We start from the raw sequence: 27,049 nt of genomic DNA on the forward strand, positions 1-27,049 counted from the left end.
TGTCTGACTGGCAAACCCTGCAGTCAGGTACAGTCAGGCAGATGTTTTAAAGAACACCCTGTATTTTATTAGCTGCTGCAAACAACTTTCTGCAACACAACTATTTTCCTGCAAGCACATTCCTGCAACAGGCAAAACTGAGGCTGTTGACTATCAGCTCAAGCACTCTGAAAGAGTTTTTAATTAAATCCCTCCCTGCCTGTCCCATCTGAGAACGAATGTTAGCCTGTTCCATAACTTCTGCGTGATGCTACTGAGAGCAGCGATCGCTCCTGGCAGCTGCTTGTGCTGTTACTGCTGGATCTGCTGCTTGTGCTCAACCCCCATCAGCTGTTCCAGAAATATATGCTGTTTTAATAGTTCCTGGTCACTCACAGACGCTCTCTGGATTCCTATTTTGTAAATGTGCCAGGAAAGAACATTTGCCTGCAAGTGAAGAGCCTCAGAAACTTATTGTAGTTGGGAGTCTGAGCATGACCTGTGACACAGAGTAAAACAAGTCTCTTGGGTCTAGTGAGTTTATCCAAACCCAGTAATAGTTTGAGTGACTTTAAAATGATAACATTGAACATCTTGTTTAAAGTCTTTGCTGGCAATTAGCTAGACCAAAGAAAGGGATGGGGAGTGGATGGATGTATAAACCCATTTTTTGTAAAATAAATACATAAATGACCTCAGCTGCAGAGAAGAGATTATCTGCCGTGGCTCATGTATGCAATCTGTCTCCGTGAGTCAAGAATCTGGTGTTTAGCTTGGAGTCCAACTCCAAATTCTTCACCATAAACACTGGGCAAGCACTCATCCAGCTTCCTGAAGGGACAAACCTCACTGATCCACACACTCCATAGCTCATTCAGAGCAGCAAACACGGAGCTGGAGGCAGCAAGGGGAAACTGATTGATTATTTTGGAGGGGCTCTGGATAAAAATGCTTAAGCGAGTCAGGTGCCTACCACCCACGGATTTTCTGTGCACTTGGCAGATGTCTGCATTGCATGTGAAATTTGGGGTTTGGCAAGTATTTTTGTAAATTTTGTATGCATGAAGTAATAAAGGAGGTGAACTAGGACTAAACAAGTTACCAAAACAAAGAATCAAGTTACATTTTACCATAAATTTATTTATTTTTGTTACTGGAGTTGTGTACTTTTAATAAAAGGTATCGATCTAGCAAAACACTGGCACATGAGTCAAAGTCACTGCACTAGCAGGGTTACTCGTGTGGTGAGAATCAAGCACAGATGTGAATGACAGTGAGTAGGTGCTACAGCATACAGTCCATATATTTGTGATAGGTTTTCCAAGAATTCTTAAATAGTCTAAAATAGGCAAGACCACACTGTGTTTTCATGGTAAATTGGCACATTTGGACCACAAGCACTTCTGACACTCTTTGCCTGGGGTGACAATGAACACCATGGGCTTCTGAGGAGCTGGATTCTCACTGTGTGGGATCTGCTCCTCTCAGGAAATACAGCTGTGGAAACTAGGCCCGTGTGTTTTAGCAATGAATAGAGTAGCAAATTTTCAGATCTTAGCCTTACAGTAACAGCTTCTAGGAGGAAGGTAGCAATTGAATCAATATGGTTTTGGTAATTCTAGAGAAAATTATTTTTAAGAAAATTGTAAGGCATTCTTCTGCAGTAGATCTGGTCATCACTGACCAGACCTAATCTCAGTTTAGGTCTTAATGCAGTTAGGATTTAGTATAATGGATTAACATTTGTATAAAAGGCATACACAAGTCAAGTACAAGTATTGCTAAATTAATTTCTCATACAAAGTATACGAATAATGCACTGTAAACAACTGCTTCTCATAGGTGCTTCAGTTTCCAGGCTGTAGTAATTGCTTTTCATCTTTGGTTAATGCAAGATTTCTTCAGGTCTCAGGAGATCCACTACAACAGCTGAACTCCCACAAACTGAGTCTTTGCCGATTCCCTGATTCCACATACTTTGAAGAACAAATGCTTTGTTCAACCAGATCAATGTGCAAACCAAAACAACCAAGTGAACTGCAGTTTTTTATGCTGCTGACACACAAACAGGTGCACATGTACAGATATGTGTACACTAATGTATCTCCATGTATGTGCATGTCCTCCCCGTCTCTGCCCCAGGGAGCACCTCAGCCTACGGATGCAGGGAGCATCTGCCACAAGGCCACCCTGCTGGGATGATGCCAGCATCTGGGGGCTATTCAAGCACACACAGACACACACAACTATGGACTTCTAAAGTGAGCTCAAGGATTGTTTTGATCATGACTGAAAATGGACCTGTAGAAAGAAGGAAAGTCCTGTGACTCTCCAATGAGCAGAATCAGTTGCATGGGCAGCCCTCACTTTGAACGTGTCTGGTTCCTCCCCACGCTGCTGAAACTGTGTTCCCAACATTCCTGCCCCATTCATCAGTACCATTTCATTACGTGGCAGTGTAATTGGAAAATCCACTGGCTAGTCTCAAAAGCTGAACCAGTTTCTGATACAAAGGCCACTTAAATCCACTATCAGTCTGCAGGTTTGAAAACTAGTCCAAAATATCCAGGAACTGAACTCTATTACAAGTTGCTCTAAATATTAGTGAAAGGTTCAAGGGGGGTTTAGAGAGCAGTGGAAGGGGTGTGTATAATAGTGTAAGAAAATGAAGCAATTAATTGATCTTCCTGCATCACAGAGAACATTCTCCAATACCATTCTCACCCGTATCAAAACTGGTAATAAATCATGTAAGTTAGATACTCAATGCATCATCTAAATTCATCTGTTTGCAAGGGCAGGACCTCCCCTGACTATACTCTGTAGTGTTTTGCTTATTTATAAATGTCTCTCTGAACTCCACAGGGAGACTATTTCACAGGTTCATGGCTAGAAAGCTTTTCCTGATTACACTTGGCTTTGTTCCCCTTACTTGCAATATTTTCATTTCTAGCTATTCCCTGTAACTTCTTTTGTTATCACAACTGGTAGGATGCTTTTTTCTACTTTGTTCCATCTGTAAAGGAGAGGGTTCACCAAATGTGAGGAACAGTGAACTTGTCAGCACCATGCAAGGGTCTGGTTCTCAACAGTAACGTTCATGCCATGTCATGGGTGCAGCCATGGCACAGTAACAGATGTTTTCTGATGGTGAACTTACCTAATTTGTGGCTTGGCAAAAAATTTCATACTTCAGTCCTTAGAGCAAAGAACTGAAATTTAGACATGCATCAAAAGTGGTTTAATTCTTTAAGGTTGCTGAGCAAGCACTGTTCTCATGGACTTCATTAGCAGAGCTAGGCCACCTAGAAGTTGTTATACATGGATTCTACAATCCATTTTAACCTTTAAATACTGGCATTTTTGACCAGTGTACTTTCCCTTCTCTACAGTCAATTGAAAAATGAAACACTTGGCCATGTTCCAGGCAAGAGATCCTTATGTATTCCCTTGCTGAGCAGCCACAGATACCTTACAGCATTTCGAATACCCTGTGGAGTCCTGGCAGTGCCCCAAACCCCTGGTGAGACTTGGAGAAACTACACACCTGATCTACACATCTCCCCAGAATTCATCCTGAACTCATCCTGAACTCAGCCTGACCAACCCCCTCTGACCCAGAGGAGACAACATCAGGGATGTCCAGGGCCTTGGGCTGTTCTGGCTGCCATGCACCTGGCTTACACAGATGGGTGAGACACGAGGAGAGGGCCAGGCCTTTCACAGCATTCCAGGATCCGTGGCCAGGATCCACCCGCATCCCGACACTTCTCCAGCAGTGAGTAAGGTGGTAGTAGCTCAGGTACAGTTCTATCAGCATTGTCTACAGCGCCAGCAGACAATAAATATTCCACCCTTTGCCAAGTCTTACAGAGTCCTGAAAACTCAGGATGAAACTACGTAAGCACTGAGTCAATAAAACTATACTTTGGACCAGCCAGTCTCTCTTTAACTTTTGCCAAAACATCTCAATAGAAAACAAGCCATAATCTATAGTAAACAGAAAAAAAATAAGACAGACTCTCTCACAAAATAATTACACGTTCACAAAATAATTACATCATTTTCTTGTTAATCACTGAATTAGTGTTTATAATTTGGTCAGATCGTCCTGTAGCCAGTCTGTGATCATGGCAGCCATCTCCTTGCTGGCATCGAGCACGAAGGCATGGCGGAGCCCTTTCTCACAGAGCCGAATGTCCCCGTCTGGAAAATCCATTTTGATCTCATCGTAGTAGTGCTGTGGACACCAGCTGTCTCCAGTTCCATAGTAAAAAATCAGCTAGAAAGCAAAGCATATCAAATAATCAGTGTGGAAAGTTACTGAGGGAGTAACCAATATAATCATTTGGAAATAAGCAATGCATCAGGTCCTGACATATACTGTGAGGAAGAGCAGATTGGTACTTCTTGGTTGTTTCCAGGTCTGCAGGTATGATGAAGACCTGTAATTAAATGCCCTGTGACTCAGTTTCCTCAACTGCAAAACTGTGGAACACAATACAGGCTTAACTCTGAAAACAGAGATCTGCTGATGAAAGCCTGGCTGTCTTAAGAAATTTCTTACTATGGCTCAAATAATCAAGTTGTCCATGGAGTCTACCCCTAAGCAGTCCAGCTGTTTTCCATAACTGTTGCAAGTTTTTTGTGTTAGCTTTCCAGCTATTTGAAAAAAGCAGTGACCAGGGACATCTTCACCTGTATCAGGTTGCTCAAAGCCCCATCCAACCTGACCTTAAATGTTTTCAGGGATGGGACATCCACCACCTCGCTGGGCAACCTGTGCCAGTGTCTCACCACCCTCATTGTAAAAACACTTCCTCCTTATAGCTAGTCTGAATTGATCCTCTTTCAGTTTAAAACCATTGCCCCTTGTCCTATTGCAACAGGCCTTGTTAAAAATTTTGTCCCATTTTTCTTACAGGCCCCCTTTAGGTACTGGAAGGTGCTGTAAGGTCTCCCTGGAGCCTTCCCTTCTCCAGGCTGAACAGCCCCAACTCTCTACCTTATCCTTGTGAAGTTCTGCCTGTGTGGAGCGCAGGGGCCTCCCAGAGATCAATGAACTTTCTTCTGGGTTGTAACATGGAACTAAAATTCTGCAGAAGTCCATTTTGATTTGATCTTGCCCAATATAACCTTGGCTGATGACATACATGAAGCAGGTGCTACCTGCTGTAGAGCCCACCTAAACACAAAAGTCGTAAATTCTAGGCCAATATCATATTCAGGGAAGTGTCTTTTCTCTCTGTTAGAAACAGTGAAGGTCATGTTTCCCCAAGTCATCATTTCTCCCCATTTTCATCTTGACTTTGCATGCTATAGCTATGCTTTTCAATTTCTGTTAAGTGTATGAGGGGAAAGGACTTGTCTGGGAGAGAGTAAAAACCTATGGATTTCAGACTGAACAAGAACAAGATTAATGATGAGCACTCTTCATACTAAAATGTTTGAATGCAGGTACCAGAACGATGCTGATTGCTCAACACATCACACACACAGCTTGGCCCCATTCCATTATTCGCATTTGTTTCATATTTCATTTCTGTACTTCAGTGAATAACTGAGCAATGCTAACATAAATTAGGGGACAAGAAGTTTTCCTTTCATCAAAAATATCTTCAATTCCATCATTTTTGTAGCCATGTGGAATATAAATAAATGGACCCACTGAGGTAGAGGTGGGCTAAGAGCCCAGACTACATTTCACAAACTATTACAAGGTTTTGTCTAACTCACTTTTCTCTTGCTGAAATTTGCCCACATCTTGTACATTATTGACTATTGGCTGTATCCAAAATACAGTATCTCAGTTGCACAGACACCAACCCCAGCTATACTTCTATTTATGTGCAAAACATAGAATATAAACCATCCCATGTTAACAGACATTATTGGTTTCCTTTGTCACTCACTACTTGCTGAAAACAAGGTGTGTTGTTTGCTCTAGCAGAAAATTTCTTTTGATCTTGCCTTCAATTCATCAATCACAAGATGTCATACTAGCAAAAGTTCTTCAGAAAAGCCAATGTAAAATGTCCAGATGCATTCAGGCCTTTTGGAAGCGAAACATCTGACCAAATTATGTTTAACCCTGGGCTCCATTACCAACAGATACAGAAATAAAGATTATGAAATGGAGGGGGAAAAAAAGCAATGGAGCAACTGCAGTTTAATGGAGTAGTCCTTGAAATGGTTGGATTTTTTGAAAGGCAAGTCTTAGAGTCTCATCACATGATCATTTAGAAAAAGATGAAAAGCCATTTACACTTACAAAGGTGGATAAAATACTTGGCTTAGTCTGCATGGACTGTGAAATGGGCTGTTCTCCAGGTAGGGTTGTAAACTTGAGAACTCACAGATTTGAAAATGCCTAAACAGAAGATTTATGTGCATTCTTAGCTGGCCCCTGGTCTATTTGCATTACAGTTTAATCTTTCACTGCATGATCCAAAGGATCCTTGACTCTCTCAATCCACTGACAGGATGACATTCAGCTGATGAGCTGCTATTTGATAGTATTTCTCGTTTTAAATTCTGTGTGCGGTCTGAGGATTTATTTACTACATACTTCACGGTTTACAGACAGGATTTATTTTCTTTATGCTCTGCATTCCTCTGGCATGCACCACTACAGGATTCGCATGCTCACATTTATTAATTTAGTTTTGCAACACCTTAGTGGCCATTTTTATCTTCATTTTGCAGGTGGGAAGCACAGAAATTAATGTCAAACTACATTTATTAATTTGAAAGCATGCAGTGTAGAGTGAAATGCCTCAAGCTGGTTTTCCAGCGTGTGCAGCATTACACAGTATTGACTATACTCAAAGGACAGCACTCCTGGACCGCACTTGCAGGTGTTCTGAAACCCTGTTTATCTATCTGTATTATACATTTCAAGGTCTTAAATGAGATATTCAGAAAAGTGAGAACTGTAACCACATATGAAAAATAATGATGACTTCATCAAGACACCATTCTCTTTAAAGTTTAGGTGCCTTTACCATGAACTTATTTACTCATTTTTCAATAGGCATTTTACCCCTTCTGTCAGAGGTGAGGTAGGAGTTCTGCATCCTGCTGTCTCCTTCATTACACAGGTCTTTTGGTTAGTGAAAGAAGAAAAAGGAAAAGGGATGTTTTAATGAAAGATCAGTGCTGAATGCTTACACAAAAGGTGTCTGAATTGAGGTCATTCCTCCCCAACTGTGAAATGTTTGGTAATGCAACATCAACTGGTTTTAGCAGAACTTGTGTGTACAGTCTGCTGGGCTTTGAGGAGGTCAACCAAACCCCAGGTATTTCACATGTAGCACCTACATGTACTGCCAACAGTGTCAACACCTCTAGATTTGCTGCTTAGGCCTCTGTTCCTTAAGGTCATGGCATAATTGAAAGAAGCAGCACTGTCAGCTTCTGGCCAGAGGAACATGAGACACCTTTCTGCTGGTGTCACATTGGAGGCATCCAGCACAGAAATTAATGATTTATTTTGAATCTATGGCCTGTTTTTGAAGCAAATGTCCAGATTGTCCATATTTAACATACTTTGGTTCACATACTTTGGTTCCCATACTTTGGACCACATGGAGCTCTTCCAACTGAAACTAAAGCAAAGATGCCCTTCAGGATCACACTTAACAAGCTCCAGTCACCAATGGACATTCAGTCCATGGGACCAGACAACTGTTGGCTAAAGTAATAACCCTCTCAGGTGCCTCAACTGGGAACACCAGGTCCTCACCACTTACTATCCATGTCTACAAATTCTCTTCTATTGTCCTGCTTCTGTTCTTAAGGTAAACATAGTCACTGGTACCTGCTGACAACAGGAACAGTAAGATTTTTGAAACTCAGGTTCCATTCCAAGGAGAAAAGGGCAGGACATTTACGAACTACTTGTCCAGTTACTTGTCCACTCTTTACAGGTATGACTTCTTTTGTCTTGTCCCTTTCTGGTCTCAAGACTGCTCTACACCCCCTTTGGTTCTTTATTTCAGCTCTTTTCTCTCTACCTCATCAATTCCAACTTCTACTACTTCTAGTCCCACATTCTTGCCCTGCATAGTCCAAATTTTAGTCTGCTGGGTCCTCCATCTCATTCTGTGTCCCAATTCCAACCCTAGTTGTTTTTTCTAGAGCCTCTACTCCCAGTGCTGCTCCTCAAGCGCCTCTCAGACTATCAGTTGTTCCTAGCATCAGGGTTGAGTTCAGTCCAGCAGAAAAACATCTAAGTACAGGTCACTGTATCGTGGTGTTTACATATGTACCAGGCATCCCAATTTCCATCACACATTCAGGAAAGATGGCCTTGCTTGGTTACCTCCAATCCACCACCTCACACAGCACCAGAAGCCTTCCTTTGGCCAAACAAACAGAGCCTTTGGTTCTTCCTGCCTCCTCCTACTCTCTGTTTACTGCTCCCTCACTAGTTCCCCTCTTTACTAGCTCTGCATGTGTCTCCTCTACACTGGAATCAGAAGCTTCCTTCTCCAAGCTAGGAATTGTTACCATGAGAAAACAATGCATTTTCCCCTGAGCTTTATCTGTAGACATTGTAGAACCCTTTGGATTGAAATAAACCCATTCAAGGTAGGACAGGCACTTGTGTCATATATGCAACTAAGGTTTGGGTCTGTTATAACCAACTAAGAACAGTTTTTAAACAGGAGACTTGGGGAGCTTGATGCTGCAGTTATTTTGTCTGCTTATTTCCTGTGCATGTGCTGGTGTGTGTGCATTCTGTCCAGGTGCCCATGCTTGCACATCCAAAACTTTAACAGAAGTGTTTCTTAACTGCAGAATTGTTTTCAAAATGCTTCCTTATTACTGGATTATGAGAAAGAGCAAGACTGCAATGAAGGTGTAAATTTTCAGTGATCCAGATGCTGGTACAGGGCCTAGGAAAACAGACAGCTACTTGACTGTCATTTGTGAAATTGAGGATCTCCTTCTGAATGACAAAATGTCTCTGCTCTTTGCCTGTGTCACACACAGACACAAAATAAATGACTTTAAAATGTCACCCTCTTTCCTAATGTATTTAAACAAAATAATTTTAGATATATTTAAGGCAAAGTTCCCAGAATCCATCTCCTCATCTTCATTTTAACATCAGGAGCTTTACTGTTGCAGCAGGCAGGCAGGAATAATTAACAAATTATTACCATGTGTAGCCAGAGGCACATGGGATCTCCATTAATGCAGGGAACACTGGCATGCACTGAATGGCTTGCATGGATCTGTAAAGTGCATATTTTCCTGTGGATGGTGGATGGCTGCAAAGACATCCTGAGTCAGCACAACCACTGCCCCAGCAATGGAAAGCTGCTGCCAATCTAAGCATTCAGAAATGATGAGTCAGGCCCCCAAAATAATTAGACTAGCTAAAAATAAATAGATTTGCAAAACAATAAATAGGAAGTTCTTTCTAATTTTCCTCTGGGCTTAAACTTTCCAATATTTGCACTTTTTTAAACTTTTCTGCCATGAGGGTGAGAGGATTATCTCTTATTCTTTTGCAATATTGAACGGTGAGACTGCCAGGTATTCCTGACTCAGAAGGGAAATGGCAGCTACCACTGGACATGACAAGGACTTTATGATTCCTGATGCAATATCCTGCTTGCTATGAGTGACTAAAACATGTCCTCTTTCAGGATCTGATGTTGAGGGCAGAGTGAAGGGGACGTGGGCTGTCTTTACCAGCCATTTCAATGCTGCATTTGAAATACTTATGCAACTTCTAAATTTCAAATAGCTTTAAAATAACGGCAGTATTCTTAGAAGATGATTTACCATTAAATGGCTCAGGAGTATTTTCAGCCTTAGCTTCTGTAAAATAAAACACAAGTGCAAATAGGGCTCTGTCAGCTTCATACCCTGTAATATGGTATGTGTACTCTGACACTGCACAATGATGGCAGCTGCTAAGTAAACATCAGAAGAATCTGAGATTTGTATCAACAGGATGTTTACATTTTAAAGAGTTTCTAAGAAAATAATAAAGATTTCCTGCAGTTGACTCCATTGGCACTTGTTACAGCATGTATGACAGTTTACAGAAGTAAAAATTACAGAGAGATTTCTTTTCTTCCTCTTCTGTAATTGTCATTAGCCAGCATTGAAAAGCAAATTTAAAAAGTTAAAATATATTAACTGAGTTTTTTCTATCTCTCTGGAATTTGGTACATGTTATAAAAACTTTAGGATCTTACTACATGGGCAGGCACCACTCCAGTGATGGCCAAGAGTGAAGGACTGATCTCTGTGGATATAAAGGAGCAGCACACATGCAATAAACAGTGTCCTTGCTGAAATCCTTGTCTCTGATACACTCGCATTTTATCAGTATTACTCCCACAGGAATTCACTGGCTGCCACAGCAGCTTCTCTCTGGTTGACATCTCTCGGCAGTAACCAGTGAGTAGTTTCATTTGTTCTTGGATGAAAACTAGTTTAAAAGGCATTATCCCAGAATTAATTTTAGTTTCAACCAAGGTTTATAGAAAATGACTTAGCTTCTCTGGAATTATGAAAGTGTCTCCACCTTACCCTGCCAAAAGAATAGGATAAATGACATGGGAACAGACTGATTTGGGACATACTTTTTTTTAATTTGCTTCAGTTGTACTTTAGCTTCTGGGAATTTGAAGAGCTGGCATTGCCCTAGGAAGCCCTAAATGCTATGGGATATGGTTCTCCGAGATACCATCTCTCTCCCTCATGTTCCTGCCGTGGTTGAGATCAGCCAGTTTGATGGTAAGGTCCTGGGAACTTGTTTCTCAGCTTGTTTTACCAGAACTGGGTTTTCTCAACTGTGCAAGGGCAGTGTGAAGCCAAAGGTTTCCAGTTGGAGTGTTTTGAGAAGAGGCAGTTGACAATCTGGGGTACACGATGCTCTTTTGAAATACTGACCTGTAGGACTTGTAGCTATGCTGTAATGGGTAGTTCAAGAGCTTGTGGAGAGTTTATTTAACACAAAGATGGTGGCCACTTCTGTTAAACCAGTATAAATAAAAAACAAAACCAGCTTCCCTGGCTGGAAAGGAGGTGGAGAAACATTTTACTATCAAAGAAACTAGGATGCAAACCCTTACACAGGGCCTGATGTAGTGGCTAACTTGGCATATGATTCCAGGTGTGTTACTGCTCTCCCCAGTGTCCAGTAAGTAATCTACACAGTTTTCATGCCTTTATTGGTGCTGAAACTTGGTAAATCGACAAAGGGAAAAGGGCTTCTCTTTAACTCTGCTGCAGTGTGTTAGCAGTGCCACCGACTGCTCTGCACAAAGACCCATGAGATCAAGAGAGGCCACTTTTATTTCCACTTTCTCACAGATAATGATGGGTCAAACTCAATGCAAAGTAAAACTGTGCTTTTTAAAAGGACGCACAGGATTTATCAACAAATCAGAGTGATTAACTTATTTAGATTATCTATGTTACTTTTAAAGACTTAAAAGCATTTCAAGGGTATATATTTAGATGTGTCAGGAACATGAATATTTCAGAAGTCAAGTCTGTATAAATACCAAAATAAAAACAAACAGACCTGAAACCACTATTTAAGCAATAGAAGTGCTGGGACAGATTCTTCCAACCATATTTACTGCAAATAGTTTTTCCCTCTGAGTATCAGCCTGACACTATCTATCTCAGTGGGACGTTAACTAAGGTAAGTCAGTCAAATTGCTCTTGCAACAGCAGGATCAGCATGTGGCTGTAAATGGCAATTTTCCCCAGTGGTGTGCACAGTAGGAGGTAAGAAATAAAGGGGTAGTAAGGGGTCAGTGGTAACTTTTAAATATTCTTCAGAAGGCTGGGGAAATATTGCTGTCTTTGCTCATTGTGTGCAGCACACACCTTATACCCACCCCAAACATTTTGGAAATTCTTGTCATCAAGAATACCACACTAGAATACCACACTAGAATACCACACAGCACAAATGATGGTAACAGGCACTCAGTTACAGAGTAAGTGAAACATCACAGGTAAGGATATTGTGCTAACTGGCTTTTTAAAATGCTCACTGGGATCCTTTTCCACCCAGGAGAGAAGCTGCTGATCCCTGATTAGGCATTCTGGGCACTTCAAAGAGAAGGTTGTTCTTGTGGTTAAATGACACAGCACCAAAATCCCCAAGCACATGTGCAACTTCCCTGGCTTCAACTCTGCACCTCCAGGGAATGTAGGCCAAAAAGGATGTGAGACCAGCCAAAAAAAGAGGTGTTCTTGGCTCAAGAGAACACTTTGCACCTATTCAGAAAGAGTGCTTGGAAGGTTTTTCACAAATGTAGGCAAGCACCTAACTCAGGCTGTGGGCAGGCAAAATATTTGTAGAATTCTTTTAAGCACGTATCTTCAGATCATGCTCCTCTCACTGGGAATAATTACAAACCCCCATGGATGTCTACAGAGACTCAAACAAAAACACTGGGCAACATGAAAACAGCTGCTTCAGGGGTCAAAATAGTTCTTGGTTGCTTAGTTTTAAAAAATTTCTGTAGCAAGGACAATTTTGCAAAAGAAAAACCTAGCACTTCTCTGTGGAAAGGAAATACTTCATTCTTCAGCTTGTATTCTAAATCTCTGCATGCCAGTATTTAATTGTTACTCTTGGAGAACACATTATGGTATCATTGGTGTGATACAAACTCGCACTGCTTTAAATTCTAAATGCAAGAAGTAGTAAACATTCACTTCATTAATTTAATTTTTTCAAAACTGAATTTCTTCCCCACCTACACATCTACAAAATGAGTGGTTATAAGCCACCTACAACACAGACTTCCACAGTTTGAGTGAAAATAGGTTAATACATCCATAAACTTCCAGTTTATACCTTTTTTCTCAGACAACAGGTTAGCTTTTTCATCTTTGTATCTCTTCTTCAGATGTTTCCTGTCTTTTTCCTTATGCAATCAATGCAACTGCTACACCAGACCACTGGCAAAAAACTCAAGGAGCATATCAATGTTTTTTGGTTTAACATGCTAACCAAAAGAATCCCGATTTGCAGTTGGAGGAGATGGTTTATGATCTTAACAAATTACAAACCACTACAGAAAATTCACTGATTCAAGAATTCCTGAAGCCTGTGGAAGCTCTTCAATGGATTTAAAAGGGCTTTGGAGCAGATCCTACATTTCAAAATAGGACTACTGTGTATTACACATGGAGTAATGAACCAGATGTATTTCTCAATAAATATAAAATCAGAGGGGTGATTATTTAAAAAGAGAACTTCCTCTGTAAGCACCCTAGTTCTACCCTTTCGTGCAATTATCTCCTTGATTTATATAAGGTTATATTTATTTTAACAGGTTTATAAGCTTACTTGACAGAACAGGAGTCAATAAGGCTAAGTCTTAAAAGAGAACAGTGAATGGGTCATGACACAAACTTAAAAAGTTAAGTGCTGTAGAGAATCTCTATAAGGAAATACCACTGTCCATTCCAGGCATGCTAGTGAATGCCCAACATCCATTTTCCTTTGCCTTTTAAATTTTTTCTTATTCTATTTGTAAAAGCTCCATGATGCTCAGTGCTGATCCATCTTTTAAGAACATGGAATTACACCCACTTCCTTTTGTGCAGGAATTACAATAAACTTCCTCTAGTTCAGTAGTTCATCTCTGCCTCCAGCTTCTGTTAGGAAAGGGAGTTGGTGTTACGAGAGTGAAAGAACATAGGTAGCTCAGCTGCCTTAGACATGATCAGCTAATAATTAACCTCCAGAGCTGAGGAAATCTTTTATCAGTATCCCTTACCTTATTTGTTTGGTGTTTCTGGTTTATCACAACCTCCCATGTCATTGCCGAAAGAAGCTCAAATTCCTGTACATTCATGTACTGCTTGATCTGGACAAATAGTTTTACACAATGTTTCAAAAGCTCTATCATATATTACTTATATTACTTTGTTAGAAGACAGGTCTCCATCCTCCTCATAAAGTTCCACTGCTATTTAATGTGCACAACTTCTGACTTTAAAAGAGTTTAAGTGAAAAACCTCACTTAATTATCCAAACAATATTCCAGATCCCATTCTTTCAACACAAATCCAAGCAACTAACTTTGTTAGACTAAGAATCTGAAGTCCGGTGATAAAATTTCTCCTAGTCCCTAGCTAGTATTAGTTATAGTTAAATCTGGACATGGAAAGATTGGAATAATTTTGCGTCTCTTCATTCAGATCACAGAATGCAAATAACATCCAGAAATAACTTTTCTATTCCACAGCAGCTGGCAAAGTCAGGTGTTAAGATTGGCTTTTACCATATGATCACAGCAACTACTAAACAGTATAAATTTTTTGAAGCAACAGCTTGCCAGCTCTATAGCAACTTGGACTATAGTTCCTGTTTTTATAAACTTCCAACCTTTATAAGTTAAGCTCATTTTTATTGTCAATACTCTTCAAATTTAACATGATGCCAAACTGAAAATTTTTCCCTTAATTCTTACATTCCCAGAAATTACTAGAAGATGAAAAAAGAGAAGCATTTAGCTTCGTTTTTAGACCAGTTTTTTCTTCAGTTTGCCAATTCTTGTAGGCTTGCTTCAACTTTTTGTTGAGTATGTTTGCCACACATGCATGAGGACATAGAAGAATCAATAAAACAAAGTTAACACAGGTTTAAAACAGCTCCTGCCTGCCAAAGCTATGCTTAGATTGACAGAGTCAACAAAAGCACAGATGGAGCAGACTAGTACACCTGCAAACTCTTACTGTTGGCTATGGGCCTTCATTCAGTACAAGAAATCAGATTTTTTGTAATGTGAAGCATCTGATAGACCACCTGAAGTCACCAGAGCTGCAGCTGATTGTCACCACCACTGTCCCATCCAACACAGCACTTATGCTTAACTTCAGGCACGTGTGCTTGTGATTAACATTTCCACAAGCACCTGGACTCCTGCACTCTTCAGTTTGTACCCTGGCCAACACAGGGACCTGCAGTCCCACCCTTCAGGGCACTGACAGCCCTCCCCAGCCTTACCTAGCCCCCAGCCCACGCTCCCTGCACAGGGCTCCAGGGTCTCCAGCTCCCTCCTTCGCCTTTGGTCTCAGCCTCCCAAGCTACACTGTAGAGTGACTCCAGCCCTGGCCCTGTGTCCCAGACTGACATCAGACCTACACTGTACACAGCTTGTCACCTGGATGGCTCCCACCTTGCAGATTCCCTTCCACCGTGTCTCTGGCAATCCCTCCTGGGTAGATTTTGGACCCACGTTGTAGCCTTGTCGCCACTCCTGCCTCTGTCCCCTTTTGCTCCTGACTGGATTCTCTGGAGGGATGCTGGACCTGGTTCATTGTTTTGCGTTGTCTGGGACAGTCAACAGACCCTGTTCTGTGCTCTGCTCCGGTGCTGTGGGACTGCATCCTGCTTGGAGAGGGCACTCCCTGAGTGGGGTCAGCCTTGGCTCATGTCCAGAGAACAGGAAGGCCCTCCAGCTCCCTGACACTTGGAGGGGTGATTCAGTCAATAAAATCAACCATTTTCCTTGAATTCACTGGGGTTTGGATTGACCCATGGAAAGTTTCATTTAAGACAACAGGAGTATTTGCAGTCTGCAAGATGAGCCCTTCAGTCTCACTGAGATTCCCCACAAATTGCAGGAGACCTTCGAGTGCTGTGCAACAAAAATGAGAAAGCCCAGGCATGCCAGCTACAGGGATCCCTGTTCATGTGTGCTACTTCAACTCCTTTAAAATATGAACATACCTTTCAAAGTGCAGAGAAGGCAAATGGGCTAAATAAAAAATAAATCTATTTTCAGACACAAAAAGAAAGACTGTTTTATGAAATGAACTTTGTACCATTTCTATTTAAAAGGCACAGAGTAATTTTGCAGAGATCTAGGACCTCTGTTCTAGAAAACCCCATTCTCTGAGGAAAATCTCTTCCAGTGCAAAGTGCTGGAATCATTCTTCCAGCAAAAAGACAGGGATGATACAAAAAAATTAAGGGAAGGAAGGGGACACAGTAGAATAATATGTTATACTGATTATCTACTCACACAAAGGCTATCTCAATGGAAGTTTATTAAATGTGACAGTTTTCTGGCTCATAAGCCATCTGGAATTGTCTGACCATGGTCACACTATTAAATTATCTCAGCCTCCAAAACATGGTGACCACAGGGTGACCACATCAGAACTCCAGTTCCTGGCCTGGGCCAACCCCTGAACCATGACTGGGAAAATGCAATTAGTCCAGATAAGAACTTCACAGAATCTCTTTCAACAATAAATCCAAGAAAGCTCAGTGTGAGAAAGGTCCCCTGAAATGAATTAATTCACCTGTAGAGCAGCAGCTCCAGCCTCAGGAACTTCTCTTACACTACTGTCCAATGGCTAAAACAGTGGAGCCATAACGTTGCTGACTCCTCTCCGTTACATTCTGAAGCCATGGAAAGACTGAGCCTGCAGAATCCCATGGTAATAACTGACACGCCCCAGAACAGAGGATACACGTTCTTCTTGACCTGTCCAACAGCAAAGTCAGAGGATTTGGCCCATCAGCCCCTCATTTCCAGCCTGGCCACCTGTCTGTGTGATCAGAGCCCAGGTAACTACAGGCCCCACTGGGAACCACACCTCATGCTCAGCCCGAACACAGACTGCTCTTCCAGCAAGGAAAACAAACCAGCTGGGTTGGTATATCTGATAGCAGTGAATACTACATCTACAAAGGTGTGGATCAACACATTTTAAGGATCAGTGACCCCTTTAGTGGCTTCTCCAAAGTTAATGGAATGACACTCAAAAAAAAAGTACAATCGAGCCTGCTGAAATTCTGGTTTTGTGCAAATATAATGGGTATAACATCTCCTCATGCATGTGGGCTTCCTTTGAAAACTGAGGATTAAATAGTTACCTTCTTTAAATTTTGCTTTATGGTTGTACTGTCTCTCTCCACCACCTTCATCATTTCTTGACTTGCCATGTACAAGATGTTGGCTGCAGAAAGAGAAAAAGGCAATAATGTAAATACACAGCAAAACTTTTAGAAAAAAATAATACAGACACAACTCTGCAAAAAAGCAGGGCAACTAGAGCAGTCATCATCTCAACAATCCCAGGGAAAGGAGTGCCACTGACAGAAAGAGCAGTTTTATCTCACCTAACCAAATGATTAAATGGCATACAGACTGAATTAAGTCACCTCCTATTAATCAAATCCATAATGAATGGAAAGGATCTTTGGATCATAACTCTATCCATTGATCCTACAGACTTCTAGATCAACCCATGGTGATGACTCACTCTCCCCTGACCAGAGAAAGAACTCTAATGACCAGCTTTCACTACAGACTTTTAGAAAGGTAAAGGTTAAGTATGATGTATCACCCACAAAGGGTTTTCAAGACTGGGCTTTAAATACACAACATACATTACGAGGCGTTATTAATCAGTAGATGATTAAATTATTGACATCTCAATATGCAAGTCATTAAAATATTCAACACAACAAATAGTAAAAACAATGGCAACTACAAATACGTGGTTGTCCTGCATAAAACAGATGGTACCTTCCCAGTCAGGACTGGACTGGACACCAAATGTCTAAGCCTTACCTTTCTGGAATGTAAAGTATTAAAAATGGCTCAGTGCAACTTATTTTGAGTTGATCTGCAAGATACTGTCTCGGAGACATAAATGACTGAGTCTAATGTTTGGACACCTAATTAATTTTATGAAGTCTTGAGTTCATAATATACGTATCTGATGTATGTTAGACAGCAATGGAAATGACACACTTCTGAAAAGTGGGCTGGTCTGTCTGTGTACCTAAATATTCACCAATTTAAACACTCTGACACAGAAGGATTGCACTGTGTCTACGTGGCCTGACTTTTGTTACAACAGAACCTACAGAAGCTCAATGTACAGTCCAAAAGCTGGCTTTGAACTAGCACTGTAGATAATGAGTTCCACTGCTCCAACAAACCTCATGTATTCAACTGCAGAATCAGGAGTTGCTCCATGCATTATGTTTCCAGAATATGAGAGGACCTTCAAAGGGTGTTTTAATAAGGGCTATCCATTTCTGTCATCAGTGCTGTACTGAAGAAATGTGAAACTAGCCAAAGAATTAGTACTTCTTTTATCTCTCTTTTGGACCAGTCAGCTTACTGGGCTAGTAAGATGTCCAAGCCTCTCCTGACCTCTGATCACAGAGACATTCATAACCTATAAGTGGTAATAAAGGACAATATTCTACTTTCTCACCAGTTTACAAAACCAATATAGCTAAATTATCTAAAAGCATTTCAATTTCTAGGTCTTTGAATGACTGAAAGTATTTTAAGATACTAAATCCTCTCCTGGAAAACAGGAGAAAGGAAAGATTCTGACAATTTTTAAAAATCTGGACCAATGAAGCTTAGTGCACAAGTAGTTAATGACAGTGTTGGATCTGATACTGCTTTGAGACAGGAGTAAACCATTCTCACACTGTGATATAGGGGAGGAAATGGCAATCACATAGGTCTTTGGTGGTGACCAAAACATGGAATTGGCTGAATTCCAGCAGTGCTCTAAGGAAACAGAATGCCACCAGAGAGATGAGTGATGGCACTGGAGATCAAATGTTAAAAGACAAAGCCAATGCTCTCAAATGAAAAAAAAAAAAAATCCTAGAAAGTAGCATCTACTTCTGAGCCAGCCAAAATGATGCAATTCTGTTTTATGCCTGCAGAGCTCTGCCTTCTTCACCTAGACAAGATGAAAAGGTTGTCATAGACAGTCCAGCAAATTTGCTGGTCCCATCCTACTTTGCTGGGCAAAGGGGTCTCTGTGCAGTTTCATGTCTAGTAACCCAGTCATTTAATCCTGTGGTGCAGCTGGCAAAAGTCTGTGCATCTACAGCATTGTTGAGTTCATATTCTGACATTGGTCATTGTCTTCTCAATTCAGCTCCAGATGAATTACACACCTTGTTTTTAGAAGGACATGCATCTTTGAATGCATCTTCAAAAATCATCTAGGAAAAACTTAAATAAGAGATAGGAAAGACAATTGGAACTAGTCCAGAGGAGAGTCACTAAACTGATCACAGGGCTGGAGCACCTCTCCTGTGAAGACAGAATGAGAGAGTTGAGGCTGTTTAGCCTGGATGAGAGAAGGATTTGGGGAGACTTTATAGCACTTTCCAGTATCCAAAGGGGCAGCAAGAGAGATGGAGAGGGAATTCTCACAAGGGCATGGAGTGACAGGACAAGGGGGAATGGCCTTAAGCTCAAAGAGGGCAGGTTTAGATTGGATATTAGGAAGAAGTTCTTTACTGTGTGGGTGGTGAGGCACTGGCATGGGTTGCCCAGAGAAGCTGTGGATGCCCCATCCCTGGAAGTGTTCAAGGCCAGGTTGGATGGGGCTTTGTGCAACCTGGTTTAGTGAAAGGTGACCCTGCCCACGGCAGGGGAGTTAGAACTGGATGATCTTTAAGGTCCTTTCCAACCCAAACCATTCTATGAGTCTATAATGAGGAATTCCTTAAGGTAGGTAATTCATTTCATATTGAGTCCTGTTTCTAATGTGGTAACTATGACTTTAGTGCTCAGAACTCCTACCTATAACTGAAGGTATCTGTCAGTCAAAAGCCCTGCTCTGTGTCAGAAGGCAGGATGTGGAGTGCAGCCCTTGCTACTCTAAGTGCTGGTCCTTCAGCTAACCAAGGTGGCTCACTATGGATTAACAAGACTTCACAAAGCACTAAGTGCAAGAACATGGATTTGGCAGGATATCTGTGGCAACAGGGCTTGTACCAAATGCACTACATGAGGATCTTGGTATGTCAAGACTTTCCAGCCCATGATGAGGTCCTTGTTATCAGGCCACAACAGATAGCACACCTGCAGTCAGAGCTTCTGCATTACCTTGCAGTACCTGCAGTGGATGGAGGGCAGGGATGACAACACCAGTGACCACCAGTGCAGAACCCAACAGATTCAACACCACTGGGACTCTGTAGGCAGCTCTCCATCCCCAGTTCAGTCATACAGTGGGAACAGTAAGTACTGCCCTGCTCCCCTTCTCTCATCTTCCTGGTTCCTCTGTCCTATCTCCTGTTCTCCATGCAGTCTGCTCATAGTTCTGGGTGGCTTGTGTGTTTTTTTCAGTAAATAATAAGAACTGAAGTGGAATTCACACACTTAGTAAACTGAGATTAGTCATAGAGATCCTAAAAGTAAAACCGTAAGACAGCAAAGGCAGTAAGAGCAGTACTTCAAAAGGAAATGTCTCTGAAGGTTTGGGTAATGTGCAAGAAAGGGAACCAGGAAGGCAGGATTAAGCTAAACCGGATGAACAGCAAGGTTCAAGAGTCTATTTCAACCAAACAGGAATCCTTCAAATTTTGGAAACATGATCCTAGGGAAACCAATAAACAGGAACTTAAACTTCAGCAGGCGTTAAGTAAGAGGAAATTGCAAAGAGCAAAAGTAGGTTTCCAAGAACAAACATTAAAGGATTTAAAAATAAACAATAAAATATTCCTTAGGTATACCAGAAACAAGAGGCCTACAACAGAATTTGTACAGGCTAAGGGAGCAGCTAAAGAAGATAATAACACTGCTTGGAAGATAAATGACTTTCCTTTATGGCATTCAACTTTCTTGTTCAATACATTCAGGAGGTTTCTGCTCTATATATTCTTTTTCCGGCATTAACAACTTGTCTTTGAGTAGTGAGATATCAAGAAGTAGCAACAGTGGAGAATACAGAATATATCAGGGCTAGAAGGCAAATTTAAGAGTTTGAAAGAACTCTAAATAGAGAATTGCTAAGTTAGTAACAATCTTGCTACACAAGAATCACCCTGTCCTATGGCTCTGGGAGTAGAAAATACTATCCAATTGCTACTAATTTTACAAAGGAAAATAGCATTTTACTGATCTGTAAATTCTTCAGTATGCATAACCAGATGACAAAAATTACAGGTTGTTTAAAAACTCTCTCACATACCACACAACAAATTTTGGCTGGAATTAAACATCTGTAAATGAAAGATTGTAATATGATAAGGAGCTTGGAAGCAAATAAAAAAACTAGGCTTAAATAATCTGGTCTTCATAACAACAAAGAAGGTCTAGATCCATCACAATTTTAAAAATAATAAATTTATAATAATAAAATTTAAATAAATAATAGTAAAAGAATACAATTTGAAATTTTGTTTTAAAATCTCTAAATAATCATTGAACACACCTGGCAAATTGATCATTTCTGGGATGGATTAAATCATTTCTCAAGATGACTCTATTTTCAGCGATAAAACCTTTAGACCTTAACCTGAATTGAGGTGGAATGAATCCTGGCCTAAGATTCTAGTCCACCTCGATATCAAAACAATGGGTACCTTATTTCTTAATGATCTGGTAAATGGATACATACTTTATTCACAGCATTTGCACAGGACATGATGATAGTTTGTGAGGAACAGGCAGTGAGAATGTGAGAAATCCAACGAGAAGAGAGAAAAAGAATCAATGCACTAATGAAGTTCAAATTAAAGAAATCAAGATACATACAGAAAAAAAAGCAGAGTATTTTTTTCCATTACAAGCTTATAAATCAATGCAAATAATGGTATCAGAATGATTCCACCCAAGATGACTGGTGTTCACTATCCACATTAACTCAGAAGTCCAATCAGACCATGTACTAAGTTTCATAAATAGGAGGAGGAGGATGATAGAGAATTCTGCAGTACAGCTACAGAAATCACACTGTGTGACCACACCTGAAGGACTGTGTATGCTGACAGCCACATTCCCTGAGGGACACTGCAAAACAGAATGGTGGGGAAAACAATCAAAGAAGTACAATTAAAGATCTGTTGCCATCATGTTCGTGATACTTCATGACACACTGGTTTTCCCTCTCTTACAGCACAATATATTTAAATACAAAACAATAAAAGGAAGTACTTTTTAATGTCATATGCAATTAATTATGAACCTTGCTGCCCCAGGAAACTGACCCACACACATATTTGACGCATTCACTTCAAGTGTGTTGCCCTGAGCTCCTCTAACAGCAAACACAGTTAATACAATCAATCTTAGGGCAAATCTCTACAAAGGACAGGTAACTTATACGTACATCAACCTCCCCTTTTAGGTACCATTCTCTATGTCTGCTGCTATTTTTTCTTGGTTTCCTGTGGATAAGTCCAGTGGCTCACCTCTCTTGAATTTTACTAATGCAGGCTTTCAGCTCATGCCAGTGTGTCTCTCCCTCTTCAACAGCAGATCTGCACCTCTTTCAGCCCTTGTACCTCTCAGTACGTATGAGAATCATGCCTCACTTTACAACACATTAACCCACATGAACTTGTGACCCACAATATTCCCATGATTTTTTCTTGTGGAACTATTGCTTAACCAGTAATTTACCATCTTTGTAAGAAATTTATGTACAGAACAACTTGGCTCTTTAAGGAATGACAGCATTCTCCTCCTCCTTGCCCCCCCAGCACTTCTCTTAGCTTGTGAAGGTCACTTTGATCCTGTCCCTCTCCAGCATATCTGCAGCATATTCCAGCAAGGTGCTATCTGTAACCTCAGCAAACACACACACTGTATTCCGCCACTCACATCCCTAACACAGCTACTGAATACTAAAGGAATGAAGATAAGACTGTTACAAAACCCTACTACACACATCTTTCCAGTTTCAAAAATCTTCCTGAACCCCATTTTCCAAACAGTCATACGTCTTTCTAGTAGGTGTTTCAGGTATGTCGTATTTCTCAAACTTTGTTAAAAGAACATAACGGGAGGCACTGTAAAAATTTGTATTAAGGTCAAAATATCCTAAATCCACTACTTCCCTCTAATCCACATTACTGTAAGATGTTTAATGTCAGTGAAAAGCTATATTTAAAGATATACCATTATAAAGCAGGAACAGAAACATTCTCTCTTGCTGCTGTGGAATGTCAGTCTGGGCTTCTTCAGAAAAGCTATTTTTCTCAAAAGCTAAGTCACAAGTTCAGGGAGAAATCTCTCTGCTATTTCCTAATGCTATACTCTGCTAACCTTGGCATTTTTTAAATATTTAGTTCTTTCCTTTTCAAAAAAACTTGTTCTGTTTCCTTATTTCATGAATACCAAGCTGCTTTTTCTAAGCAAATAACTCAGAACTTTCTTCTTTTGTGTGCAATTAGAAAGTCATCGCAAAAGGCTCTCAAGGACTGTTACTTTGAGCTTTTCAGCAGCTCTGAAAATCAGGTTGTGAACTGGGCACAACCAGAAGCTGACACAAAATGAATGGCCTCTGAAATCTTTCACTAGGCTTTTAAGAGGAAGGCTGTCCTGTGAGATCACCTTCTCAGTGTTTTCTACATGGTGTTACAGTCTCTGGAAAGATTTCCAACCTGTGCCAATGCTTGCTTTAGCAGGAAATCTCTTGAGATTCCCAGAATCATTACCAAGAGTCCTGGAAAAAATATTTATTTGGTTTGTCATGATTTCAAGCAGAATATAAAATGCGATGTAGAGCCCATATGACGAACTCCCTGCGTGATGAAGCTGTTTCACCCAAGCCTGCAGAACCAATCACTGCACAAAATAAAGCACATCTAGAAACCTGCAGGACTGTGGCTCAAAATGCAAACACAGGGAATGCACATAATGGGCTGTGTGGCAGATCTGCTGGAGTTGTGACCTCAGTGTCCATGCTGGATTAGGGTGAGTGTGTAGCTTCAATCTGTTCGGCATTCACCACTAGTCTCCCATACTCACTGAAGAAAGAAATATCCAGGGTTCAGTAAAGGTAAAAGAAAACTGAAATTAGTGTTCTGAAAAATCATTATATGTGAAAGATAAGACTGTGGGACGAAAGGTCAGGAGGCCTGGAATTTTTCTGAACTATCACTGAAATCCTCTGAGACCCTGTGCAAATTACAAAATCTCTATGTCTCAGTTTTCTCATTTTAAAAAGATGCTTCAGGCTACTATGACAATGAAGAATGTTTGTAGACTGTCTTAAAAATACTTGCGAGTGAAAAACGTTGTGTAAAAATGTCTATTAATTAGTCCTTGAAAACATATTTATCAATAATGAAATTTAGAGCCAAATTCATCATGTTCCCTTAGAACTGCCCACCACTACCTTGAACGTTCCATTTTACAGTGATCAAGTAACAAAATCTTCACAGCTATCCAATGAAGAAAACCTCAAAAACAGAGCCGAAGGTTAGCCTGTAAGCACCTAAAGTAAAGACGTGCCTCTGTGAGAAAACTGCTTGTTGAACTTAAAATCCTTCTCTGAACTGGCTTAGTGAAGCCAACACAAAAGGCTTGGAGGATCTAATATTGTACCCACGTTTCTGCATATGATGTCCATCCTCTTGGCTTTCAGCAGGAATGCCTGAAGTGACAGTGTTAAATATTTGAAGGATGAGAACTGTCCTGTAGTCTGAAACTGGCATGTCTTCCATCAGTCCCTAACTGATAGTTCAACTGAAATAAGCTGATCCTGCCATAAAATCAAGGTCCAAACAGTGGTTGCCTGAGCTTTATGAAAAGTTGTGCACTTGTAGAGCTTCCTCCCAAAAGCAAGCCAGTTCTACCCTGCTGAAGGAGGGACTTCACCACTGATAAACCATGAGAACATTTAGTGTCTGAAGAACCCCACCACAGCACAGCTATGGTGGGATGTGTAAATGAGATGAACACCACTTACATTTTGGTAACTTGGATATTCAGACCCTGAAATGAGGAGGGAGTTCTCACGGACGTGGCTGTGTGTGCTCCACAACTCCAGTCACAGACACACACAGTGGCTTAAAAGCTCTTTACTGGGCAAGGATGGTTTGCAGTATCAATGCTGGAGTTAAATCCTAAATCCTGTCTTGCAGGGATGTGACTTATGAAGCCATCTCTCTACCCACTGAGGATATACGAACTGCAGTTCTCTCCTGAAAAGACTTTGGAAGAAAGGAACAAAAACTACTTTTTCTCATCCTTTGCTTGCAAGGCAAAAGCCCAGTACCCCTGCACTTTCAATTCCTATCTAGGAAACAGGCTCGTAAAGATTTGGTTTTGAACCAGTCAAGGATTTCTAGCAAAAGAACATATAGAAACTCTTTAGCTTTCCCTGTAAACATATTTTTGCTTATTCAATTTGCTTATTTGGTTTAACAGTCTAAAGCAAATTTGAATGGGCTTTGTTCTTAATTTTCATGGTATAATCCCATTCCTTCAAATCTGTACTTTTGCATATACTGGACTGATGCATGATGAGTCAGCCTCAGTCAGTGGGATACTCCAAAGCACAGAAAGTGAAGTTTATAACATGAATTTTTCCAGTATCATGGCCTTTGTAAATATTCCTTCATGTGCGTTTCTCACAAAACAAACAAAAAAATGTGGTTGTAAACCTACAGAAACTGGCCAAGGTACATGGTGACAGCTGTAGAACCCCAAAGAGTTTTTATTATGTTCTATTTCATCTCAGGTTGCCAATACCCCTTGTAATTCATACCCAGGTCATTTTTAATAACAAGAAAAAGCTAGTGTTAATTAACTATCATAAACAATTAGGTCTTAGAGCTTAAAAGTGAAATTAAAGTTTAAACAGACAAATTACCATGTTTATTGTGTTTATAACACAAAAATACCTTCTTAAAATGCTGTAACTTTTTATATGCAGATCTTTTATAATCTTTTATACAGATTACCTTGAAAATGGAAGCCCCTCATTTATTCCCAGGTCAGGCTTATGAAATTTACTGCCAACTTAGCTTCTCCCCATGATCCTGCCAATGACCTTTTTCCTGCCCTTGTAGGATCATTCCCCCTCCATGGATTAAAGGTGATTAAGGATCAGTGTCAATTCAGTCTCATACATTTGCTAAGCAGAGACGACAAACTGTGCCAAAATGTGTCTGATTTATTTGTGGGGGTTTTGTGATAGAGGAACCCTGATTGGGCTCAAATCAAGGATCCAGAAAAGAAAAGAGTGCTTTATATCATTGGTAGCTCTTTAACCCAAAGTGTCACAGCAAGGACTTAATATCCTTCAGCTAAATTATTAGTTTTCACGAACAATAATGACTGAAATCAATCAAGCTTTTCAGTGCTTCGGGTTATTTAATCACCAATTCAAGCAGCCAGTTGTTAGATGAATACCTGTATCTTTTGAGCTGAACTTCAAACACATTGATACAGCCACAGTGCAGCCAAGCAAACAATGTGTGAAATAGAAAATTTCCCAATTTTTAAGAAATGCATGTCTAACATTATAATTATTATTTTATGAAGATTTTAGAACTGCATTCTAAACCAACTTCTTGTCCATTGACTCTATGGGTATCAACAGATCTATGCTAGAACTTGGGAAGTTGTGCAAATTTCAGGGAAGAAACACATTTCTAACTCAGGACAGATAAACTTTATACTTGGTTCTTGAAGCAATACAGAGATTTCCCGTACTTGGATTGAAATATGTATTTTTCCTCAAGTCTTTAAACTTCTTGCTTGATTATTGAATATCCAAAGAAGATTTGCCTGCTTACTTCCAAGGAAAGATTAGACTAGGGCTAAATTAATCACAAACTCACACGAAAAAACTGTCAGGTCACACTATGTTGTCTGTGGAAATTCAAGATGATTTGGAACTATGTCTTTATGGAGAGAAGTCTTGAAAAAAATGACTTACACATGGCACACATACTCATAAAACATAAAAGGTTATGTATTTCTGTCTTAACCCTGATAAACTTTCAGAGATATGCATGCCCTTGATTAACTTAAAAACAGCTCTGTGCTGTAGTGCCATGACTAGAGCTCATTCTGTGTGGTTTGCTCCGTAGTCTGTATCTTAATTACATAAAAATGATACTGTGTTCTTTGCTGGGCTAAGGAAATGAATTTACTGTGATGGAAAGAATAGACAGAAAGATGCCATACTAATGAAACAAGGGACAATAACAAAGGAAAACAAATCCTTTTCAACTTCATTGGCTAGTGATTTTCAGGAAATCATCAGATTTCCAACAAAAATGAGTGGTTGTGAAGATAGCCCCAATCTAGACAATTTAATGGATGCA

The 27,049-nt window shown here is 40.3% G+C and overlaps 1 protein-coding gene across 2 annotated transcripts in view; it reads right to left on the minus strand.

The window, feature by feature from the left end:
• Positions 1-1,114: 1,114 nt before the first annotated feature.
• LDAH (lipid droplet associated hydrolase) overlaps positions 1,115-27,049 on the minus strand; it is a 113,567-nt gene continuing 87,632 nt past the window's right edge. For both annotated transcript variants that reach the window (XM_069011673.1, XM_069011672.1), the window contains 2 exons: positions 16,868-16,950; positions 1,115-4,261 (listed from right to left, as the gene is read on the minus strand). In XM_069011673.1, coding sequence (XP_068867774.1) covers positions 4,070-4,261; positions 16,868-16,950 — 275 coding nt within the window. In that variant the 3' untranslated portion in view covers positions 1,115-4,069. The remainder of the gene's footprint in view (positions 4,262-16,867; positions 16,951-27,049) is intronic.

The sequence above is a fragment of the Aphelocoma coerulescens genome, chromosome 3 (assembly GCF_041296385.1).
Source record: "Aphelocoma coerulescens isolate FSJ_1873_10779 chromosome 3, UR_Acoe_1.0, whole genome shotgun sequence".
NCBI classification, from domain to species: domain Eukaryota; kingdom Metazoa; phylum Chordata; class Aves; order Passeriformes; family Corvidae; genus Aphelocoma; species Aphelocoma coerulescens.